Here is a 20,040-nt window from a genome sequence, read left to right as displayed (position 1 = left end):
GAATCCAACCTTTCTCATTTCTCTTTTGAAACAGTGGTTCCACATTCCTCCCTCCTCTGTGACGTTTGCATTAAAAAATGGACAAAAATTGCAAATTTTTCATGGGTTTACCGCAATGAGGTACATATATAGGTTGAGCTGTAGGCAAAGTGTATCTGTATTGGCAAGCAAAATATCATATCGTAATTAATTTGCATTCAATATGGAATGTATATGGAAGAATTTGAGATGTTTTCAATTTATTATAATTTTTAGAAGAAATATGTATTCCATGTAACGGAGAAAAATGTTATTTGCATGTGAGAATTGTGTCTGAAAAGAATTTGATTTTATGATGATAAGTTTTAGTAGAAGTACTAGGAAATTTATATTAAAAGGAAATTGTAAAGGGTCAATTAGTAGATCAATCGATTGGAATCCTGATCGTTCGCTTAGTAAGAAAACGCGAATGTTTGAAATCAATTTTGGGCGGGACGGAGTTTGCCGGGTCAGCTAGTACTGTATATAATCGAGTCCGCCCAGTATAATCGAATCAGTACTACATTCCAAATCGTGCCCCGATATTTGTTTTTATATTCAACTAGTTGACCCGGCAAACTTCGTCCCGCCCAAAATTTGTTTTTTGTTATCAATACCTTCAAACATTCACGTTTTCTTACTATGAGCAAGTTCATAGATCCAATCGCAGAACTGTTCATTGATTGATCTTCTAATCGACCCAGTTGAATTTACCTTTTACTATAAAATCTTTGTACTTTTACCAAAACTCATCATTATAACATCAGATTATTTTCAGACACAATTCTCGTTCAAGATTTTTCAACCACTTGCAAATAACATGTTTCTCCGTTACATGGAATAAATGTTTTTTTACAGAAAATATGATAGAATAAAGACAGCCCTAAATCGGACAATTCCTTCCTCGAGTTCTGCTCTTATCAACACATTCGGCGATACTTTTTTATTGGTATAGATAGAAGAAAATATAGGAGCGCGTTTAATCACATTAAAATCCATTTCCAGTTTCGAACAAAGATCAATTTCGCTAGCGCAAACATGGACTAACAGCACTTGTAACTATGTAATTGTAAAACATATGGGAATTTAATTTTCCGAATTTTCCCTTCCCACCAAGCAAGAAATTCGCCATATTTTACGTTACGTTACGTTACGTTACGTTTTCACCTGCGAGGTAAAACTGCAACGAAGGCGGTCGAAAAAATTCGTGTAGTTTATGGACCCGATAATGTAACAATTCGCACAGCACAGCGTTGGTTTGATCGATTTCGTTCTGGTGTAGTGGCTGTCGAAGATACACCCCGTACTGGTAGGCCAATCATCGTGGAAACCGATAAAATCGTTGAAATCATCCAAGTAGACTGGCATATGAGCACTCGCTCGATTGGCCAGGAGCTGGGTATACACAATAAAACCGTTTGGAACCATTTGCAGAAGATGCCTCACGAGTTGACGCAAAAAAATCTTTTAGACCGAATCAACGCCTGCGATGCACTGCTGAAACGGAACGAACTCGACCCATTTTGGCCTCAAAAGAGGCTTGCGAAAACTGGCTGTGGAGTGTTTTGCAAATAAGGATGGGGGGTATACAAGGGGGATAATGAAGTTGCCTTCTGAATGGCAACAAGTTTGCGAACAAAACGGCGCATATTTGACTTATGGCGGGTTTACATTAGGGAGATCTATAGCTATAGATGGATTTATTCACGTGAAAATAGGTGTAAACGGGTGAGAATAAATATGATACACTTATTCGAGGTATATATAACTTGAATAAATTCAGCATATGTAAACGCTTGTGAATTTCTCACTGGTGAGAAATCACTAAAGCTAGATGCAGTTCTACTTCAAGGGAATAAATTCACCGAAGATATGAATATATTCATTATAGAAATTCACGCTAGTGTAAACGGTTGATGCGATTTATATAAATCTCATCATATTTCTTCACATGAATATATCCCTAGTCTAAACCCACCCTTAAATTGGATAATTATAAGTATGTTAAATAAGCGTCAAATTTCGATCAGAAATACAACATTTCTTTTTCCCCAACCCTATATGTGTAATATTTTTATGGGTCCCCCTTTCCATTCCAGAAGAGGGAGGGTTGTCATAACATAATAGAAATTTTCCTCATACCCAAAAACCTTACATCCCAAATTGTGCTTGATTAGTTCTCGAGTTATGCAAAAGTTTGCGTGTGTGTGCCCCCTGTAATTTGTGTTTCATTTGTATGGCAGCCCCCCCCCCCCCCCCTTAGAGAGGGGTGTGGAGTGTTTAACCACCAAATAAACATTTATTGTACTCTAAAACCTCCATATGCCTAATTTGTTTCCATTTGCTTGATTAGTTCTCGAGTTATGCAAGAATTTGTGTTTCATTTCTATGACAGACACCCCCCTCAAAAAGGTGGGAGGAGTGTTGAACCACTTTAGAAATGTTTCTTGCCCCCTAAAACCTCACCATGCCAAATTTGGTTCAGTTTGCTTAATTTTTTCATTTGCATGGCAGTCTCCCCCTGAGAGAGAGGAGAGGAGTGTCTATTCACCATGGAAACGTTTCGTGTCCCCTAAAACATTCGATTGACAAATTTGGCTCCATTTGCTTGATTAGTTTTCGAATTATGAAATTTGTCTTTCATTTGTATGGCAGACCCCCCCCCCCTCCCCTTAGAGAGGGTGGTGGAGAGTCTAACCACCATAGAAACATTAATTGCACCCTAAAACCTCCATATGCCAAATTTCGTTTCAGTTGCTTGATTAGTTCCCGAGTAATGTAGAAATTTGTGTTTCATTTGTTTGGCAAAACTCTTTTCCTGTAGAAGTTCCCTGTTTCCGATGTATGGATGATTTTTTTGTAAGTGTATGAGCATTTTTTTAAGAATTAAAAAAATACTTTTTTGAGGTGAAGAAATTTGAATTTTTGAAATAGTTTTTTTATTGTCAATTTTTTATAACATTTCGTTTGATAATTTTAATGAAAACATTTGAATTCTGTACATTTCATTCTCTGATATTTTTTTAATGTATTGTATAGGTAATTTTTTTTAAATTTATTTCATTATAACTCGAAAATTATAAGACCTTAAAAAAGATAGCCACAGAATGAAATGTAGGAAATTGTTAAAATTTTGTTTCAAGAATTTCCTAATAATATTTTAAAAAATACACTGAACAAAAATTATTTTGAAAGTAAAAATTTATTTTTTGAAATTCAGAAAAAAACATATGAATAGTCCATACAATAACCAACAATTCACTCATACATCGGAAGAAGGGAGAAAATATAATAATATATTCTCCGACTGTAGTTTCTTCCAATTGTAGCGCTTTTCGTAATTTTAAGAACACCCCTGGTTTTTGCTGTTGATTAACTACAGAACCAAGTGTTCCGTTCTAAACGGAAGAATTAAAATGTACATTGTAAGGTTTTAGCAGTAAGGTTCCTCGGTAACATTTGTAGCGCAAACGTGGCAACATTGCTTTCCTCATTAACCGATGGTAGCATATCGAATAGGTTGCGACAGCTATATAAGCAAGTTAGTACAGACGTAATAGTTTTATTCCAAGGCAACAACAATTAAATAAATAATTAAAACAAGTCCGAACAGTGTCATTCATTTCCGACCAAGATTGTAGATCCACACACGAACCCCACCCGTAGTAATTCTGTGTGGACACCTACATTCGACAAAAGGTCTATGGAATCCCATACATCCCAAATACAGTCCACTGTATATTGCCCGAGCCCGAACACCAAGGGAATCCATTCTTTGGCCTTTCTGTCTACTTCCGACTGATCAGGATCGCCGGGTTATGCCAGTTCCTAGAAAAATTATGCCATTTTTAGCATTCCAAGCATAAATGATGCACCGAGTGCATCGTAAATTGGAGCACGCGCATATACACCAAATCAATTGAAGTGGTTATTTGAATTACATTTTTTTTTCAGATCATAAATGGCATCAAATGAAATTAATTCGCACTCCTTTTTAGCATTTCATTATAATTTTACATTCAATGGCTCTTTCTGGGAAACTTCTTGTTCTTCTTTTTCTTAAATGACACTAACGTTCCTAGAGGAACTTCATCGTCTCAACGTAGTATTACTTGCGTATTTTTTGTTTGTACTTAGTTAAGATTTCTATGCCAAATAACACGCCTTAAATGTATTCTAAGTGACAAGCTCTAGAATACGCGTGACCACAGTGCAATTCGGTGGGAAAATTTTTTTTTGACGAGAAATACCCCAGACCAGAACGAGAATCGAACCCGAACCCCCGGCATATTAAGTGTGACACTCGGCCACGGGAGCCACTTTTTGGGAAACCCAATTGTGAAAAACATCTTAACCATATGGAAATCATTGTTAAAATTAATCTTTTTAAAATTCGCCGAATCATGGTGGTAACCATGATTAAAAAGTTCCCGGAATTTATTCAGGAAATGAAAAATACAAGATTATACAGTAAAACCTGTTTTTTACGATTTTTTTGGTGTGATTTTTTTTGTGCGGTTTTCTCTTCATGTGCGGTGTATGAAAAGAAGCATATTTGACGAAGTTATCGTCCATTTAGTTTTTTTCGGTGGTTTATATGCATTTCATTGCGAAAAAAGCATATTTGCGTCTCAATTAAATTAAAGCTTTAAATAGTCAATAACGACGCCGGCCACGTCCTTACAGTCACCAGGGGAAGGGAAGGAATGTTAGTATGATAATCGCCGCCCGAAGGCCAGAAGGGTCGCCTCTATAGCGTGGTTCCCCAGCGATTATCATGGAAAGGATAGTTGTTAGTGGGGAAAGGTAAGAATCAGGATTCACTGCGGTAAGTGATGTGATTAATATCAATGTCAAAGCCATATGATATGGGATTTTAAACGTATAATTTCAATTTTTATGATTAGTACTTATCTTGATTTTTCTGACACATCTTGTTCTCTTTCTCATATTCTTTCCGGGAAAGCTGCCAGTCCTTTCTCCCTCTAACAGGTTACATCATGCACTCAACACAAATACATTCGTATACATGTGAAAGAGAGAGTGGAAGAAGAAACCGAAATAAATTTCGCTCGGGGACACATTATTACACTATATAACTATTACTTTATGATAGACTACAATAGGTCTGGGAAAAAATAAACCGACGATATGATTTATTACACGACGCGCGAAAACTCACTCATCTATCGTATGTTCACACGACAGTGCAAGTTGTCCCTGGGTAATCTGAAAAGAGCACCACTGGAATAAACTGAACCGGCGATACAATTCATAACTCGTTACACGTAAAATTCTTTGACCTATTCTGTATTGCAACACACGGCCGAAGGTATCCTTATGCTACCTTAGCGGAAGCAAAAATGCCAACGAATCGATTAATCTGTCATTAAAATTTTTGGATATTTCCTACGTTCTATTCAGTCTCGTGATCATCTTCCAACGAGAAAGTAACACTTTTTAACACAATCGCTAGCCATTCTCATTAAAACTAAACAAATATGTTCTGGTAACATTGCTTACACCACAAGCTACTGTATTTTTAGCTGTCACAGCCCAAGAATAATGCGTCATTCTCACTATGTATCTTCCTCTCACTTCCACACAAGATACAGCAAACACACAAAAATCACAACTTCTTTTTTCTGGCGATTTGCATATGAACGCAGCCATTTTCTTTTAATTACTACTAGATATGGGCAAAACAGTTCACTTTGATGAACGGTTCACTCACTAACCGTTCATCTACGTGAATCAGTTCTTTTGAACCGTTCTTTCGTTCAGCGGTATTAAGAACAACATAGAATGTTGGCTGGAACCCAACATCAATAGACAGCTATTAATTGATATCGTTGGATTGGATAGTGTACGTATGGTATTTATGTAATAATTTGATCCGCACAAAATATGTGCAATTTTTCATATTCTCTTTTTGGACAACACACTGGTTCCATGTAAGATTACATATTTCATAATGTTCATTCAGGGAAAAAAATCAACAGCGATTTTCACTAACAATCAATCATACAAACAATCACAATAACACGTACACGCAATAGGCCAATCAATGAATTGAAAGCCACGAAAAAACTTTTTTCTCAACATGCCCTCACTATAAAATTTTATGTTTACCTAATCCATGAATCGCCCCAGCTTCCCCCAGATTTTTTTCTGCTAATCACGAAATATATGAATGTTAGGCGGAATTGAAAGAATACATGTAATTGAAAATATATATTTTTGCTTTTAAAACTACGAAAATCTAATTTAATTTTTAACACAAAATTGAGTATACATTAACAAAATAAACCCTGCGTTAGATGCATTTTGCTCATCATGACAATATCGTTTTATTTTCCTTATAAGCGTTCTCGTTATATTTGTTCATTCCGTTCAGCGCAAATCAGTTCAGCTGCACTAGTTCGTTCGCAAACAGTTCGCCCGCAAACACTTCGTTCTCAAACAGTTCGTTCCCAAACAGTTCACTCTCAATCAGTTCTTTCCCATACAGTTCACTCGCAAACAGTTCGTTCTGAACCAGTTCGTTCACATGCAGTTCACCTTCCATCAGTTCACTCTCAAATAGTTCACTCGCAAACCGTTCTTTCGGAATCAGTTCGTGGGGAGAACTACCGTTCTTTGAAAAAGAACGACCGTTCGTTCACTCTTTTCGGCGAACTAGTTCGTTCGTACCGTTCGTGAACGGTTTGCCCATCTCTAATTACTACTGCTATTGAATTTGAAGATGCGGACTCGATTAGGTGCAAAAACCTAGTTTCTTGCACAAACACATAAAAGATAAGTCACGATGGAACGAGAAACAAGTCCTTATACGAAAGCAACCGAGCAACACTCACAACCGCACTTAGCACGGGAACAAAATTTTTCCGCCGAACAAATCTTTTTATGATTTCAGCATTTCGAAAACTATTCAGGAAATTTGAGCAAACTACACTCAATTCCAATGACTGAGGCAAGAAGCACACTTAACCATGTGATTAACGCATTTTAGACCGAAACAACAAATAAAACACCGACATTATAGAAGAAAAAAACGGAGCGCAAACGAGCAAGCCTGATCTGCGTCATCACTCAACTCAGATCTCATCATTCCCCTCCTCTCATCAAATGCTCTAAGTTTTTCTAAGTTTTAGCATGACATGATTTCTAACAGCAACACTTTTCGACATGCAACTAAAAACACAAAACGGCCACGCGCAACCGAAGAGGCAAACTGTTCCATCGCAAAGCAGGGAAACAAAAGGAAGTTGAACGGTGAATGGCGTGGATTTCAGTTATTTTCTTGGGGAAAACTTTGTTTATGCGGTCCCTATCTACCGCACAAAAGAAGTTTTTTTCAAAATATGTACCGAACACGATTTTTTAAAGCTGCTAGTGAAGTTTTGAACGATTTTTTATGCGACTTTTTTGTGCGGTCCCTATCCCCCGCACAAAAAAAAAAGGTTTGCCTGTACATCAATATCGATATTGTCTCCTTCATAGTACTCTCCATCGACTGCAAAGCACTTATGCCAGCGCTTGATCCAATCTTCGAAACATTTATTATATTCGATTTGCGGTATGGCCATCAGCGCCATCTTCGATTTTTCCATTATCTCATCTCGGGTGCTGTGTTACGACGGTTACGAGTACCCTCGCAACGCCCCTTGTTGCCACAGTTGACCCCAACAATACCATTGCCGATGAAATAGCTAAGTACTTATCGGCCATCGTTTAAAAATCAAATTGAAGCCAAAATATACAATCTAGTTTCTATTATTTTATTCCCCAACTGTAAAAGTCATAAGTTCTCGTAAAATATTCATTGGAATCGTAAGTGGCACTGAATTTGCAAATGAAATCGATTATAAATTATTGAATTGGTAGGTTCTAGGAACATCTACAATCATTTGTTGAATAGGGAACTAGATTTTGTTGCATTTGTTGCAGGTTAAACTAGATGTAAGTAATTTTGTAGTTAACGGTTAAATTTAAATAAAGGTGGATTCGCTCAAGAGAAATCCGAAATCCTACCCTTCCAACAGGTGCCCCCTCTTGTACAGTTTTTACGTCAATGATATGGATGATTGTCTAACTAGAGACTGCACGCTGAGACAACTTGCAGACGATGGAGTTATTTCCATCACGGATACTAATCCCGTCGCTCTGCAAAAGTCGTTGCAAGATACCATGAACAATCTGTTCACGTGGGCCCTCAAGCTGGGTATCGAATTCTCTACGGAGAAGACTGAAATGGTCGTTTTTTCTAGGAAGTACGAACCCGCCCAATTCCAGCTTTACCTATCCGGCAAAACGATCCAACACTCTATGTTTTTCAAATACCTGGATGTATATTTTGATTCTATTTAAGTGTACCTGGGGGAGACACATTGCGTATTTGAAACAGAAATGCCAACAAAGAATCAATTTTCTCCAAACAATTACCGGAACATGGTGGGATGCCCATCCAGGAGACCTCATTCAGTTGTACAAAACAACGATATTATAAGTGTTATAATATGGCAATTTTTGCTTCCGATCAGCTGCCAGGATTCATATTCTCAAGCTGGAAAGAATACAATATCGTTGCTTGCGTATAGCCATGGGGTGTTTGCATTCGACACATACGATGAGTCTCGAAGTTTTGGCAGGAGTACCCCCGCTTACTCTTCGGTTCACAGAATTATCCTACAGATTTCTTATCCGTTGCAAGATCATGAATCCATTGGTGATTGATAACTTCGAAAAGCTACTACAACTGACTCCTCAGTCAAGTTTTATGTCTTTATACCATGAGTACCTTACTCACGACGTGCACCCTTCACCAGGCATCTCCAACCAAGTTTGCTTCCCATACTTTTGCAATTCCTCTGTCATTTTTGATCTGTCCATGCGACAAAAAATCCATGGAATACCAGATCACCTACGCTCCAATGTTATTCCGTCGATATTTTCGGAAAAATATGGGAAAGTTGGATCTGATAAAATGTTCTTTACTGACGGTTCATACATAAACGGGTCCACTGGCTTCGGCATCTTCAATGAAAATTCCAGTGCCTCTTTCAAACTCAAAGATCCGTGTTCCGTGTATGTCGCAGAAATGGGTGCGATATACTATGCTCTAGGGATCATTGAAACACTGCCCATCGGCCATTATTTTATTTTTTCAGACAGTCTCAGCTCAATAGAGGCAATCCGCTCAATGAAAGTTGATAAACGCTCATCTTATTTCCTAACAAGAATAAGACATCTATTGAGTGTTTTGGTCGAAAAATTATTCAAGATTACCTTAGCATGGGTTCCCTCTCATTGCTCGATTCCGGGGAATGAGAAAGTGGACTCGCTAGCTAAGGTGGGCGCTTCAGAAGGCACACTTTTTGAAAGGCAAATTGCCTATAATGATTTTTTTCACATTCCTCGTCAGGACACACTCGTTAGTTGGCAGCGCATGTGGAGTGAAGATGAGTTCGGTCGTTGGTTACACACGATTATCCCTAAGGTTTCGACGAGTGCTTGGTTTAAGGGATTGAATGTAGGTCGTGATTTCATTCGCGTGATATCTCGGCTCATGTCCAATCACTACAACCTAAACGCGCATCTCTATCGCATTGGGCTCGCAGCAAACAATCTTTGTGATTGTGGCGATGGCTACCACGAAATCGAGCATGTTGTCTGGTCGTGTATCCGGTTCCATGCTGCTCGCTCTCAGCTCTCTAGAGCACTGAGAGCACAAGGCAGACAATCGGATATCCCCGTCCGGGATATCTTAGGTAGCCGTGATCCTGATCTTCTGCTTCATCTATACCTGTTCCTCAGAAACGCCGATGTCAACGTTTAATGATGTTTCCTTCGTTGTGTCCCCGTTTCATATCCCTCCTATCCGATCGATAAACTTTTACTTAGTCGCGGCAATACATACACACACTCTTTACAGATGCACGGGCCAAAGGTTGTGCAGTCCACTGATGATTCAACAAGAGCCAAAGGTTGTACCGCTCATGACAACTCTACACGAGCTGATGATTGCACCGGCTAGCGACCATTCTATCCTGGATTCCTCGAGTCGAGAAGACGCACCACGCTAGATGTGGGGTACATACTAGGGGGGCGTTGCTGATTAATGGTCAGCTGCATCCCAATAGGAAGTATCCCGTGTCGGGCACACGTACAGAGCATTGGAGACAGCAACATCCCAATTACGAGAACACTTGTAATAAAGGGTGTGTCACATCAAATTGCATCACGGAAAAAACGCTGTAGAAATTTAATTTTTAGGAATTATAACTTCAGCTTTCGCTTATAATCAGATAAGAGTGTATAGATCACGTTGGCCATGCTTCACTGTCAATTTTTCGTAAATTTGGAAAAATGTCGTCGAACGAAAGAGAGCGTCGTGAATTAATCCTGTGCACTCATTTCGAGAATCCGGAGTTGTCACATCGGGACATCGGTAAGATGCTGGGAATCGTCCAATCCACGGTCAGCAGAGTACTAAAACGATACTTCGAGAACCTAACCATCGACCGGAAGGTGAAAAACGGCAATAATGGATGCTCCGTCAGTGAAAAAGATCACAAGCGCGTAGTTAAGCAGTTTAGACGTGATCCGAGAAGTTCGGTCCGGGATGTCGCCAATAGGCTGAATTTGTCAAGTTCATTCGTCCAGCGGACCAAGCAGCGGGAGGGCCTGCGTACATACAAGGTTCAGAAGGCTCCTAACCGCGACGGAAGGCAAAACATGGTGGGGAAGACGCGAGCCCGGAAGCTGTACACCGAAATGCTGACGAAGTCGCATTGCCTGGTAATGGACGACGAAACCTACGTCAAAGCGGACTTTCGTCAGCTGCCGGGCCTGTTGTTCTTCTCCGCAGAGGACAAATTCATCGTTCCGGAGGAGATTCGCAAGCAGAAACTATCCAAGTTTGCCAAAAAGTACATGGTGTGGCAAGCGATCTGCTCTTGCGGAAAGCGTAGCGCCCCCTTCGTGATGACCGGCACGGTAAACGGGCAGGTTTACCTTAAGGAGTGCCTACAGAAGCGCTGAAGCAGCACGAGGGTCCGACCATCTTCTGGCCGGATCTCGCTTCGTGCCACTATTCAAAGGACGTGTTGGAGTGATACGAAGCCAACGGGGTCACCTTCGTGCCAAAGGAAATGAACCCGCCCAACGCGCCGGAGCTTCGCCCAATAGAGAAATATTGGGCGATTATGAAGCAGGCCCTCCGGAAGAACCCAAAAGTTGTCAAATCGGAGGCGGACTTCAAGAGAAAATGGATTTCTGTTCAAAAAAAAACTACAACCTGACGTTGTACAGAACCTTATGGACGGGGTAAAGAGGAAGGTGCGAGCATACGGGCTTGGGCTCGAAGTATGAATAAAAAGAAAATGCCAAAAGTTGTTTACTAGTTTTTATTTTACTGTCTAAAATTTTCAAAAGGATCGGTTTACTGGGCGAATTTCTACAGCGTTTTTTCCGTGATGCAATTTGATGTGTGGTTTTTTGAGTCGTTCGAATAGGAAAAAGTCGCAGGGAGCAGATGGTTGCTGAATTGTATTTGTTTCGTTTTTAATTAAATGTTCACGAGTCACGATTGATTTTTCAAATTTTGCAAATTGTGTAAAATCGAGGCACGCACAAAAGCATACCAATAGTTTCTAATTACAACTGACATTTTCCTAGCCGATGGAATGAAATTTTTTTCATTTGAACTAGAAGCACACCATCCTACGAGAATATTCTGAGGTGGTGGAGTTTTGGAATCGATCCATTTGGTCATAGGAAGCATTTGAAATTTCAACTTTTTTTTGTCTGTATTATAGTGATTTTCAATACTTTAGGCTGGTTCGTCACTTTTACCTTCCATTTTTGGAAGACTGTCGGGAGCGAGAATCGAACTCGCGATCTTTAGCATGAGAGGCATGAATGTTACCACTACGCCAGATCGCCTCCTTTGAAATTTCAAGAAATTTACGAAAATGGTCAAGTTCTATGGCAAATATTTTTTGGAGCCGATGGATTGAAAATTTTTTCATTTGAATTAGAAGCACGCCATTCTACGAGATTATTCTGAGGTGGTGGAGTATTGGAATTGACCCATCTAATCATAGAAATCATTTGAAATTTCAAAAAAAAAAAACACGAAAATGGTCAAGTCCTATGGCAACTATTTTTTGTAGCCGATGGAATGACATTTTTTCATTTGAATTAGACACACGAGTCTTCCCATTACTGCCGTAATCTCGCAAAGTGATGCAAGCGCCAAAAATATTGTTTTATTGTAAAGTTTTATTGTAAAATCTTATCAAATTCTATAAAAGAATACGAAAAAATATGAGACCATTTCGAAAATGTTTTAAAATTTCAAATGGTTTCTATGATCAGAAGGGTCAATTCAAGAATATTCTCGTAGGATGGCGTGCTTCTAGTTCAAATGAAAAAAAGGCATTCCATCGTCTACATAAAATGTCAGTTGTAATTAGAATTTATTGGTATCATGGTATTGGCATCTTCGCCGACATATTTTATAGAATGTCAATGACACATGTGTTAATCTACAAAAATTAAAAATAAAAACGGATGACTGAGAGCGCAACACGGTGATTCCGATAACTTTTTGATCAAGGTAGTATATCTGGATATTTCAGATGTCTAACCACTTTGAAATCCCCAAAATCGGCTGTTACTAAAACCCGTTTATAGCCTAAATTGTTTACTTAAAAAATGAAAATTAATGTCTTATGTATTATTCAACCTACTACTTCTGATTTACGAAGTGAACGTAATTTTAACAATAATCGACCTTGAATTTACGCTCATATACTAATATAAGACATATGTTTCAGTTTAGTTTAAAAACAATTGATTTGAATCCGTGACAATTTTAAAATCGACCTTTGACCCTTTCTCTACGGCAGTATGCTCCGTCGGTGTGCTACCGCTGAACGGAGCACTGCGCCGAAAAGTATGCATATCGCGCTGGTGTGATCGATGTGCACCCTGATGTCGTCTATAGACGACGCTGGTAGAGAAAAGGTTAAGCTTCGTTTTGAAAACCGTAAATTCAATGCAATAATAGATTAACTTTAAAAAAAATAATAAAACAAGCAGTTCATCCCAAACTTTGCCTACATAGGGTAACGGAAAAAGGGCTGCCCCCATAATTTGTTCAGGTTTTTTTTTACTCACTTGGAAGTCAGAGTTACTCACGCAAACATTGTTTCCAACGTCGATGACCGCTTTCACTGCATGATTTTGCGGTACCAACGTCGGATGTAGCTGGATCGATGTGGTGTACGTCGTATTGTCATCCTTGTGAGACACGGTCTGAGGTGCCAATCCCTGGATGTTAAGACAGTGTGCCGCCTGAAGAAGCGAGGGAAGCTGCGAGTGGTCCACACTAACCTCTCCACGGTAGACGAACTCTAGCAGCGCTTCCAGATCGTTTGCATTGACACCGGCCAGCATGACGACTGGGTGCTTGCATGGTGTGTTCTATTCATCCCCGTCGTTCGGTCCAGGTTAAGAGAAGAGGCGCGCGTGTTGAAGAGAGAAAAAAGATGAAAACAGAGAATGAAAAAATAACCAAAACACATCATCATCAGCGATTTCACAAAATAAAGCTCCGCACGCTCTTCTCAGCAAAATCCGACGCAATGCAATAGGATTTCCGTGCATTCTACTCCCCCAATAATACCACCCACCCCTACCACGAGAGCCTTGTGATTCCAGCAGCAACAAAATCAAAATATACAGAGCGCAGCAAAAGCAGACAGCCTCTTCTTACGCTCGCACTTATCTTATGCTCACACTTCTCCCCGACTCTCCGCACTTGGTCTTGCTCGAGAAACCCTGTGGGCATGCATTTCAGTAGTAATGCTCTTTTTCTCTGACCGATTGTGATGATATGCGATCCAAAACAACGGTGCATGCATCTCCTGAACACATCAATCCCAGAACACAGGAGAGATGAGCGAGCGGAGCGCCGAGGAGCATTCTCGTCACACACGAAATATCGGAGTTCGAACGCTTAACGCGCGCTCCCGGAAAAGTGATAAAATTAAAGTAGACTATGCCATTCACTCTATTCGCATCATTTTTGAGTTTTCAGTTCCTTCGCACTATCCACACGCTGAGTACCGTTTGTCTATGCGTTGCTGCGCAGCTCGTTCCGAATGCTGTGTTGGCTCCTCTGCTCGGAGATATACGACGTTTGTGTATACATACACAGATGACATATCATCAAACATACACCCGCCGTTCGGGCCAATTGGAACCTAAGTAAATGGGAAATATAAATACGGACACTATGACCTCAAGAAAAAAAAAACAGGTAAAGGTGATAGAGTTTTTGTTTCTTGGCGCTAAATCGTAGTCGTGATAAACGAATGCCGTGCGTCTTGCATTAATCAAAATGTATTGCGAATGATTGTTTTCAACGCAACTGCATTGGCAATTACTTTGAACGATGTAAAAGTGAGTGTTTATGATTCCGTTTAACTAATGTTGCACTGTCCAACCAGCTGGAATGAACAATTATATGCGCTGTGAATGAATTAGATTTCACCAGGAGCGTTGGTTTATTTGGAAAAAATCACATAGTTTGGAACATTTGCATTCAGTGTGGGGAACCGTCTATATGCATTGACGAATACCCAAAAAATGTGAGTATGTATAATGGTATGAACCTGACACACAACCAAATAATTGTGGAGTAAATATTTTATTTCTATTGAATATTTGGTTTGCGGTAAGGTTTATTCAATTACAGTCTCGTGGTAAACAAAAATTAAAAATTGAACGGATATCCGGTATCCGGCCAGGTACCGAATGTCTCATTAATACAAGATAAATCATAACAAAATAGCTCATTAATGTCATTCATAGATAATTAAAAAATAACAAATTTTCAGCATTTGATGGTGACAACTGGTTACGCTTTGCTTTGGCTATAAACACTACTGCGAGGAGCTGAAAGATAAACTTTAGCACGTTTCACAGGTGTTGAAGATGGCGATGAGCTGTTACTCTCAGTAGATTCGTAGTAGAATATTGTGAATACTCCAAAAAGATTTTACTCCATGTTGTTTCCGTTTCAAGAACTTCTAAATAGTAAGACTTGAACTTCGGGTCCAAAAAGGTTGCAATTAGGTAAGTTGGATCTTCTCCTAAGTAGTTGAAATGACATCCCAATCCAGCATTTAAAAGTGCTCTTATACAAGATGAGTTCGGTGTTCTACATGCAGTCTCGTCCTTGTCCAAATACTTTTTTATGTAGCAACATGCGAAATTATAGCGGATATACAGAAGAGAAACATGTAATTTTTGTTATTTCTTCAAACGGATTCAAAAGCCTAATTAAGAGCTGTGCGTTGTGTCGTTAAATCAGTGAGTGTCTTCTTCCTATGATAGTTTTGCTTTTCCACCAAAGTAAGTGTACCCTCTCTCAGATTATCATCCCTGAAGACAGTTCGAAGTTCTAATGAAAATAATTGAATGGTGTTCTTTGGTTATTGAAATTACTCGATCAGTATCAGAATTATTTCAATACATTCACGAAAATCTCGGATATTCGGCCTTCTGGCCTTGAAGCTTGCCGGATATCCGGTCTTCCATTTTGTTGAATTTGACTCTAAAATCGACAAATTTGGAATCCAAACACAAAATTTGTCGATTTTAGAGTTAAGAGTCAATAGTCTCAAATCAAGATTTTAAACTTTTGGATTCAGGATTACTTTTTTGTTGCTCATGATCCCGGTGCCGCGCTCGACGCATCAGAGATCCTATCACCAAATTATGCTAATTAAATTAAATTAATTAAAAAAGGTAGACCTTGTGCGATCCTTTTTCGTATAATTCCTCGTTTGTTCGATTTTATTTGAATTTGAATTCTAAATTGACTTCAATTTGAGTCGCACCAATAAAAAACGCAGTAATTTCAGGTTCGCCTGAATATGTAAAATATACCATCTGTTGGAAATTTCTATGCACGCAGAATTACGAAACAAATCGCTGGTTCGGCTTACCGTAGAAAAGTTCTAACGTTTGCTTTCTTAGGTTACTCTGGAATCGTAAAAATGAAAATAATCCTACAATCTCCTAAAAACACTGGCATATACCAATATAACCTTTTGCCGACAAACACCATTGATTTGGGTTAAATCTTCAATAGCAAATCACGAGAAAAATCCTCAAACCATAATATTTTACCGAGATGTTTCATGGTTGGTTGGAAATGCCAGTCCTGAAGTCCCTCATCGCTCTTTTGCCAAATTCTTAGAAGCTGTATTTTTATGAAAAGCTCGAATTTGACGTGAAGTTTTTTAATTAGAGTTTTGTTTTTCAATAATAGTTTAAAAACATAGAAAGCTTTTAGTTTCACCTCGAGGTATTCCGCTTTTGGATTTACATTTTGTTCGAAGTATGTATTTCGATTCAGTGCAAATTTTCCATTCTCTACTCCGATCGTTTTGCTCGTAAGAAGTTCGAAAACAAAATAGCTCGAACAAAAAGATATTCGAATTTAAAAACAACACGCACTCGTCTTTTCTACAGAATCGGGGTGATTATCTTTACAATCACCGCAATAATTGAAATTCTAATCGAATTATACTGTAATCCGAAAAAGAATTGCAAATTTTTTTTGATTAATGACGAAATTCCCCGACGCCAGACGCTGTTCAAATTCAATTTACAATCCATTTATTAGTGAGATTCAGTTGCAAATAGCTACACAAAGTTGATCATTTTGTTTGTTGGTTCACAATGGTATTACAGCGCGGACTCGATTATATTACATACTTACTTGGATGGCACTAACGTTCCAGTGGAACTTTAGCCTTCTCAACGTAACATTACTTGCGTCATTTTTATTAGTAGTACATGGTTGAGATTTGTATGCCAAATAACACGCCTTGAATGCACTCTGGAGTGGCAAGCTCTAGAATACGCGTGACCACAGTGCAAGCCGGAAGAATTTTCTTTGTCGAAAAATCCCCCGGCTAGAACGGGAATCGAACCCGAACCCTCGGCCCTCGATTATTTACAGTCTCCGGCTTCTTTTCACTGTACATATATAATCGAATCCTGTATATAATCGAGTCGAACATTTTTTTTATTACTCGTTTTTCATGCATATATTTTTCGTTTTTTTTTAATTATAAAAGAATTAAATTTTTGATTCATCCCCTTAAAGTCAGAAAACACCTTTCTTACATGAAAAAAATTTTATTTTTCCAGAATCTCTCAGAACGTGATAGATGATTATATTTGAGGGGCTTAGAATGCAAGGAGTGTAAATGACTTGATGAATTTCTCTTCATCAACTTTTTATTTAGTTAATAACTCAACTGCAAAAACTTTTCAATTTAAGTTTGCTATAGAATCCGATAGATGTGGTTCCGACCTATTTTCCACATTGGTAAATACAGCTGGGAATGTATTTGCAGCTAAGTTATGACCCAAAGAGAGAGTCGATGTAGAGAAATCGATCAAATCACTTACACCCCTTTCATTCTAAGCCCCTCATTTGATAATGAAAATCCTTCTACGCATATGTTCGAATTTCAACAATGACAGAGTTATAGACCTTTTTGCTTTCGAAATATGTTGCCAAAAACTGGCTCTACAATAAAAAGTACGCTGCGTAAGCCAACCAATTTGAAGGATGAGAAAATTTAGTACAGAATATAGCAGTGCAACACCTAAATTAGTTGATTTTAATAACTGTTTTTGAAGTGAAAATCTCAAAGCTAGTAATTTTCAATGTGTGATTATTAATTTTATTCCAAAAAATCATATTGAAGTTGATTGTTTCTATCGATCAAATTAATGTTCTCAAACCAATTTGTTCCTTGACACTCAACTTCTATCTTTTGAATTTCGCTGCAATATCGATATAAACAATTCCCGGTGCAAATTCAAGCAAAATCTACAAAAATCACGATTTTTACCCCACTGTACATATAATAGCCACTTAAATTCCACCTTAACGTTCAAAGGTTGCATTTTTTTCATGAAATAAGTCATTTGAAATATAAAAAAAGATCAAACTGTATATAATCGAATCACATATATTCGAGTCCTACCTGTATAGGTTTCACGTTTAGTAAGGTTGGACCGATTACTTGCGTAACAACATTTAAAAAGAAAGATCGGGTGAGGAATACCCCGATTCCGCATTCTGCCGAATTTGCATTTCGTTCGAGTTATGATTTCGCATTCCCTATTTCGAACATTTTGCCCATTTAATGTTCAAAGAGAAGCAGATCGAGCGAAATGCAAAAATATCTCGAACGGAATGCAGAATGGAATTTTATCAAGTCGATCGAAATGTAGAATCGAGGTGGAAATCTCATATCTCTGAGTAAACCTGAACACTTGAATCTGAATAGTACACGCTACGATACAAATGAAAAGTAAAAACTCTATCAATCATTCTCGGTATTATTCAGAACCTGCATACGCTCACTATATTTAGACATTTTAGACATCGCGTACTTTTCAAACGCCGTGCATTTCATATTTCATCGTCAAAATCACGAAACATACACACAATCGACCCGAGCTCAGTCGGTCAAACCTTAGTGTGTCTTTCCACCTTTCGTTGTCTACCTGTAAGTGGCCCTAAGAAACAAACCTCCGTTGTCTAACACCCAACGGAGAGGAAGAAACACAACTGAAAACGCGGTTTCGCGGTCTCACCTTCAATAGATCGAGCAAAAATGGACTAGCAGCACACAGCACTATCTTGTGAGCCGGGAAGCTCCGTCCGCCGGCGGCCAAAGTCACATCTACTAGATCTCCATGGCACCGAAGCAACTGGACGGCGGACACCAACGAGGTTCCGTAGTCTCCCCACGTTAACGAATATAATGAGTTTATAGGAAGCGACATTTTCGTTGCTCTTTTTTACTGCACAATACCACACTTTTTTTATTTTTTACTTAAACACTGCTGGTAGTGATATTATTTTTATTATTATTAGTCCACGCTGCACACACGCCGCCTTCGGCTTTTTCACTCTATACTTAAAATATGCTCCGTTTTTCCCCTACTTTACTTGCTTGCTTCACAACTCACTTGCTTCGTGTTCACCACCTTTCGAAAAAAAATAAAGACACATATACGGGACCGTCAGTGTTGCCAGATATCGGTGAAACAATAATGAATGTTTGAGAAACACTTCCACTCCTGTGATTGGTTTAATTACAATAGCTATAGAAATGATAAAAGTAATGGACTGTCCTCCGTCAGCATCAACGAACTTTTGCCTAAACATGAAACTTCTTCGTTACCAGTTTGAATTTATACTATGATTAACTGTTAATATGATTTATGTGCCAATGCAAATAAAAACGAGACTTTCTTGATAGGTCGAAAATGATTTACAGCATGAGAATATCTTATGATAGCTCATTATCTGAACTTGTCTTACAGAATAGAGTAGCACAAGTGAATCGAATCATCTCGCATCATTCGCCACGTGGAATAAATTAGCATTTTCAATCTCAACCACTATATTTACTAAACATGGAATCTTTGGAATTTTGCCCATAATTGCTACAGAAAAACTACACCCACGCAACAATCACCAAGTGACGCAGTTCAAGCATCTCCGCGTTCACAAACGTTCTGCTGCTTGTAGCAATGATCATTCGACTATTTGTAACACAAAGTTAGAAACCTCGTATCAACTGTTCCCCTGTGTGGTCCAACTGAACACTGAAAAAAATAAATTCTCTCAAGTTAAAAAGGCGAGTGTGTACTACCATATGTATCAGTGGGAAAAATCTGTACACTATTCAATTTGGCTTTGGAAATGCTAATCAACCTAATTCAAATAAACGAAAGGTATAAAAACGTGTTATCAATTAATATTTCCTCATGAGCACAGCCCTAAGTCTTAAGTTCATTCTAACTCAAAAAGTACGATGGTTTGCAAAATGTGAAGCTGTTAAACAACGCACTTAAACTATACGGAATGTCAGGCAGTTGAGCCGGAACTTTTCAGGAGGCGATAAAGGT

The 20,040-nt window shown here is 38.6% G+C and overlaps 1 protein-coding gene across 6 annotated transcripts in view; it reads right to left on the bottom strand.

Moving 5' to 3' along the window:
- LOC129771449 (transcription factor GAGA) overlaps positions 1–20,040 on the bottom strand; it is a 32,510-nt gene that overhangs the window by 9,912 nt on the left and 2,558 nt on the right. For 5 of the 6 annotated variants that reach the window (XM_055775086.1, XM_055775084.1, XM_055775083.1 and 2 more), the window contains exons 2-3: positions 18,718–19,113; positions 13,204–13,509 (exon numbers count right to left, since the gene is read on the bottom strand). In XM_055775086.1, the coding sequence (XP_055631061.1) occupies positions 13,204–13,509; positions 18,718–18,909 (498 nt within the window). In that variant the 5' untranslated portion in view covers positions 18,910–19,113. The remainder of the gene's footprint in view (positions 1–13,203; positions 13,510–18,717; positions 19,114–20,040) is intronic. The other variant, XM_055775089.1, reaches the window with a different exon arrangement.

The sequence above is a fragment of the Toxorhynchites rutilus genome, chromosome 2, assembly GCF_029784135.1.
Source record: "Toxorhynchites rutilus septentrionalis strain SRP chromosome 2, ASM2978413v1, whole genome shotgun sequence".
In the NCBI taxonomy this organism is placed as follows: domain Eukaryota; kingdom Metazoa; phylum Arthropoda; class Insecta; order Diptera; family Culicidae; genus Toxorhynchites; species Toxorhynchites rutilus.
This window is presented reverse-complemented; position numbering and strand designations above follow the sequence as displayed.